Source organism: Silurus aristotelis (genome assembly GCF_946808225.1).
Source record: "Silurus aristotelis genome assembly, chromosome: 19".
Classification (NCBI taxonomy): Eukaryota; Metazoa; Chordata; class Actinopteri; order Siluriformes; family Siluridae; genus Silurus; species Silurus aristotelis.
The window spans coordinates 14,853,600-14,858,183 of NC_139592.1; the positions used below are offsets into that span (position 1 = coordinate 14,853,600).

General features: G+C 37.7%; 1 protein-coding gene across 2 annotated transcripts; it reads left to right on the forward strand.

The window, feature by feature from the left end:
- Positions 1-385: 385 nt before the first annotated feature.
- Positions 386-4,375, forward strand: cox4i2 (cytochrome c oxidase subunit 4I2). 2 transcript variants are annotated; one of them, XM_083521269.1, is made up of 5 exons: positions 386-542; positions 1,561-1,654; positions 1,846-2,007; positions 3,767-3,898; positions 4,121-4,375. In XM_083521269.1, the coding sequence occupies exons 2-5, from the start codon at positions 1,561-1,563 to the stop codon at positions 4,252-4,254; spliced, it is 522 nt and encodes a 173-aa protein (XP_083377395.1). In that variant the 5' UTR covers positions 386-542; the 3' UTR covers positions 4,255-4,375. The 2 variants fall into 2 exon arrangements, with proteins under 2 accessions (XP_083377395.1, XP_083377396.1); XM_083521270.1 differs by having other exon boundaries at positions 536-748.
- The last annotated feature ends 209 nt before the right edge of the window (positions 4,376-4,584 follow it).

The following is a 4,584-nucleotide window of genomic DNA, read 5'->3' on the forward strand; positions in this document are numbered from 1 at the left end:
TAGGAAAAACTTCCTAACATTGACGGTTATGTAATATGTAATATAGTGTCAATATTTTCATAGTGAACAAGTGATAAGCTGACGTGGGTATATTGGAAGCAAACTTTGAAATGTGTAGGACAGGTGGTTCTCCAAGGACCAGGTTTTGGATCCCATGCATAAATGCATGCAATTAGTTAGATCTAACAAATGTACACTTTTTAAATAATAATCCACTTAAATAATTAGTATTTCATTAGGGAGGCAGAATTGAAATATTTTGGGAATTCAAAGATTTCCCTTTTATAATTATTTGGGTCTTTTTCACCACAATTTATAAATGATATTGGGTGGATGTAAAGTTGTATACACAATTTAAATACGGCTTCCGTGATTATTCACGTGACCCGCATCAATTAAGCAATTAACGCGTACTTATTTATTTGAATGGATGGGACAGGGTTTGTGTCACAAGTGGTAACTTCATGTCTATTCATAGCAGGAATTTAATAGTTTAGGCTTTCATACAAGTCCAGCGTCTTCCAATTTTTCTATCAGGCCTGGTTGGTGGTGATTTGTTTATCTGCATTGCTTAAACTTGTCGCATTTACAATTTGTTGTTTTGATCCTGGATTTGGTGGATCACAAAGATTGCGATTTCAATCTGGCAACCCAGTAGTTCATGGGCTAGGTTTGGACGCAACAGTAAATTTGTTGGATTCGTGGTTCATTTACGCCCCTGTGGTGCATTTTCTTTTTCTGGGCATCCGTGAGTAAAATTATATAGATTTACTCCAATATGGATATTTTTTTGCGAAATATGGCTCGGTTTTAATGCGGGGTTATGACGCATGTTTAATTTTGATGAAGGCCGCCGCTTTGGTTTCGTGTAAAACACGCATGAAAATAGCAGGAAAGTTGTGAAGTCCACTTAATTTACGCAAGAATAATTATAGAAAACATTTGTTTTCGGGATTAGTCCACGTTCTGATTGCTTGTCTTTTTTTCCCCCAGCTGCAAACAAATAACAGTTTCAAGAAAGTGCGTTTTTAGTATATTGTGCGCTCTTTCCTTTATAATACCAGACAGAAAAACAGGCTGGTTTAGACAAATGCATAGTCAGTATAATGTTTCTAATATACTAAAAGAATCTAAATGAATATTTTCCACGTTATTTTGTTTATTAAAAAAAAGCTCGCTGTTTATACTTGAACTGGTGCCAGATCCGCCCATGTTGGTTGCATCCTGTGGCGAAGGCTGATGTGTGGCTCAAACGCTTCTGTTCTTTCTTTCCTTACTTAGTCAACAAATAATTTCCAAATTTGAGTGCAGCTTTGGTTTTCCATTTCCACAAACTGGGATTGCACACGACACAGGCTTATGCTGATGAAGAAAGTTTATTTATTCTTTTCACTTTCCTTCAACCTGAATTTGGAAGTTAATAGTGAGCTATAAATCATTTAATGTAGCCAAAAGATTGTAGTTGGGCTTGATCCAGGATCAGTGGGAAGGGTTCAGTAATCTTTTCTGTTCATGCATGAGGTGAATGTGGAAGTCCATAATTTCATTCTGTTGTCTCAGATGCTGCGTCTGACTGCAGGAAGGCTGGGGACAATGCTGTCCAGAAGGGCAGTAGCAGCTTTTAGCACCACTAGTGCCAGGATGGCCAGCCATGGTAATGGTCATTGTTCTAGTATATTAATTGTACTATATTGTACTTGTATTGGTCAGTATATTTGGCATACATTTTATCCACTAGGGGACGCTCTTGTCTTGGAAACGAGTGGCGTGTGCTAGGTTGTTTTTTGATGTTTTAAAACGAATATCCTATTGTGCTGATCTGTTTCTCCATTCTCATCTTTTAAGTGTCCCAGCAGGCTGACATGTCTGTGCCCATGTACTGTGATCGTCTTGACACGCCGCTACCAGACAGACCTTACAATGATACCCTTACAGCTACTGAGAAGAGTCTGAAACAAAAGGAAAAAGGACCATGGAACAGCCTTTCGAATGAGGAGAAAATTGCCTGTTTGTATTTTCTCTATTACAATGATCATTTCTCTGAATCATGTCCCTGGCAAAATTCTGTATTTATTCATCTTTGCTCATGTAATATGGCACTATATAGTGCGTATGTATGTGTACACAGTGGTGTGAAAGTGTTTGCCTGATTTATTTTTTTTTGCATGTTTGTCACTTTTGGTGTTTCAGATCAAACTGATTTAGATATTAGTAAAAGATAACACAAGTAAACACAACATGCAGTTTTTAAATGAAGGTTTTAATTATTGAGAGGAAAACTAAATCTAAAACTAGATGGCCCTGTGTGAAAGTGTTTGCCCCTAAACCTAATAACTGGTTGGGCCGCCCTTAGCAGCAACAACTGCAAGCATTTGCTATAAATTGCAATGTCTGTTACAGCACTGTGGAGAAATTTTGGTCCACTAATCTCTGCAGAATTGTTGTAATTCAGCCACATTGTAGGGTTTTTGAGCATGAACCGCCTTTTTAAGGTCATGCCACAGCATCTCAATAGGATTCAGGTCAGGACTTTGACTAGACCACTCAAGTCTTCATTTTGTTTTTCTTCAGCTATTCAAAGGTGGACTTGCTGGTGCGTTTTGGATCATTTTCCTGCTGCAGAACCCAAGTTCGCTTCAGCTTGAGGTCACAAACAGATGGCTGGACATTCATCTTTAGGATATTTTGGTAAACAGCAGAATTCATGGTTCCATTTATCACAGCAAGTCTTCCCGGTTCTGAAGCAGCAAAACGGCCCCAGACCATCACACTACCACCACCATATTTTACTGTTGGTATGAAGTTCTTTTTCTGAAACAGTGTTACTTTTATGCCAGACGTAATGGGAGACAAACCTTCTAAAAAGTTCAGTTTTTGTCTCGTCAGTCCACAGAGTATTTTCCAAAAAAAAGTCTTTGATCATCAAGATGTTTTCTGGCAAAACTGAGACGAACTTTTGTTCTTGTTGCTCAACAGCGGTTTTCATCTTGGAAATCTGCCATGCAGACTATTTTTACCAAGTCTCTTTCTTATTGTGGAGTCATGAACACTGTCCTTAACTGAGTCAAGTGAGGCCTTCAGTTCTATGGATGCTGTTGTGGGGTCTTTTGTGACCTCTTGGATGAGTCATCGCTGGGCTCTTGGGGTAATTTAGGTTGGCCGGCCACTCCTGGGAAGGTTCTCCACTGTTCTATGTTTTTGATTTGTGAATAATGGCTCTCACTGTGGTTTGCTGGAGTCCCAAAGCTTTAGAAATGGCTTTATAGCCTTTTCCAGATTGGTAGATATCATTTACTTTTTTTTATTTGTTTCAGAATTTCTTCGGATCTTAGCATGACGTCTAGCTTTAAAGGATCTTTTGGTCTACTTCACTTTGTCAGGCAGGTCCTATTTAAGAGATTTCTTGATCATGGACAGGTGTGGCAGAAATCAGGCCTGGGTGTGGATAGAGAAATTGAACTCGAGTGTGAAACCACAGTTTTAACACTTTCACACAGGGCCATGTAGTTTTGGATTTTTTCTCCCTCAATAATAAATCAATAATTAACAAAAAAACCTTCATTTAAAAACTGCATTATTTACTAATATTTAAAGTGTGTGGATAAATATATAGATGGTTGTTTTGCATTTTCTTTAGTAATTTTTGCTTGTAGAATGACTCATTTTGTAAGTGTTTCAGCTCTTACAGTTCATTCATGTAATTTATTTGTTTGTACTTCATCATTTACCCTTTTTATTTATATTTATTTATTTTTTGGTCACTCAGTATACAGGCTTATGTTTAAGGATACGTATGCGGAGATGAAGAAGCCCTCCAGTGAGTGGAAGACTGTGTTTGGTGGAATTTTCTTCTTCATTGGTTTGACTGGCCTGGTGGTGCTCTGGCAGCGCATCTTTGGTAAGAAGGATTAATCATATCTAAGCTTCAGTGGAATTAAAAGAACTGCACTAGTCTAAATTTTTGGGTGTTTTTGCTCCCTGTAATTAGATGCTCCAGTATAGAATAAGTATTAAGGAAATGTATACGTTGAAAGACTTGTGATTTGCAGACCAATGCCAAATTGAGTATTGAGCTAATGTGGAGTTTTTTTTTTTTTGTTTTTTTTTGTTTTTTGTGCAGTGTATCCTCCTGCTCCTCATACGTTTGATAAAGAATGGGAGGCTAAGCAGGTGAAAAGGATGTTAGACATGCGAGTAAACCCGGTGCAGGGTTTCTCCTCCAAGTGGGACTATGAGAAGGGCCAGTGGAAGTAACTTCGGAGAGAGCAGTTCCAACATCTGTTAAAGCCATGGTGTTTGGCCCCATCCATTCATGTAAATGCTCAACTAAAAAAATAAAAATTTAAATAAAATGTAATCATTCTTACAGTGAGAAGTCATACCACAATCTTGTTTTTCTGCCTCCAACCATCTTAAATTGTGCAATTAATCATTTGCTATGGAATAAATCCTAGCATGAGTCTCTTGTGATCATCCTAAGATATTTTTTTTCTAGACTAATTTTGGTGTCATATCTTCTTTCCCATTATATTTAGATGTACTTAAATGTGCACACACTTTCAGTGAATACAAGCACAGATGCAA

Bases quoted from the DNA above. Each gene is read 5' to 3' on its own strand.
- cox4i2 (XM_083521269.1), top strand. From the start codon at position 1,561: ATGCTGCGTCTGACTGCAGGAAGGCTGGGGACAATGCTGTCCAGAAGG. The intron at 2,008-3,766 runs GTTTGTATTTTC...TTGGTCACTCAG, and splicing joins GAATGAGGAGAAAATTGCCT to TATACAGGCTTATGTTTAAG. The intron at 3,899-4,120 runs GTAAGAAGGATT...TTTTTTGTGCAG, and splicing joins GCTCTGGCAGCGCATCTTTG to TGTATCCTCCTGCTCCTCAT.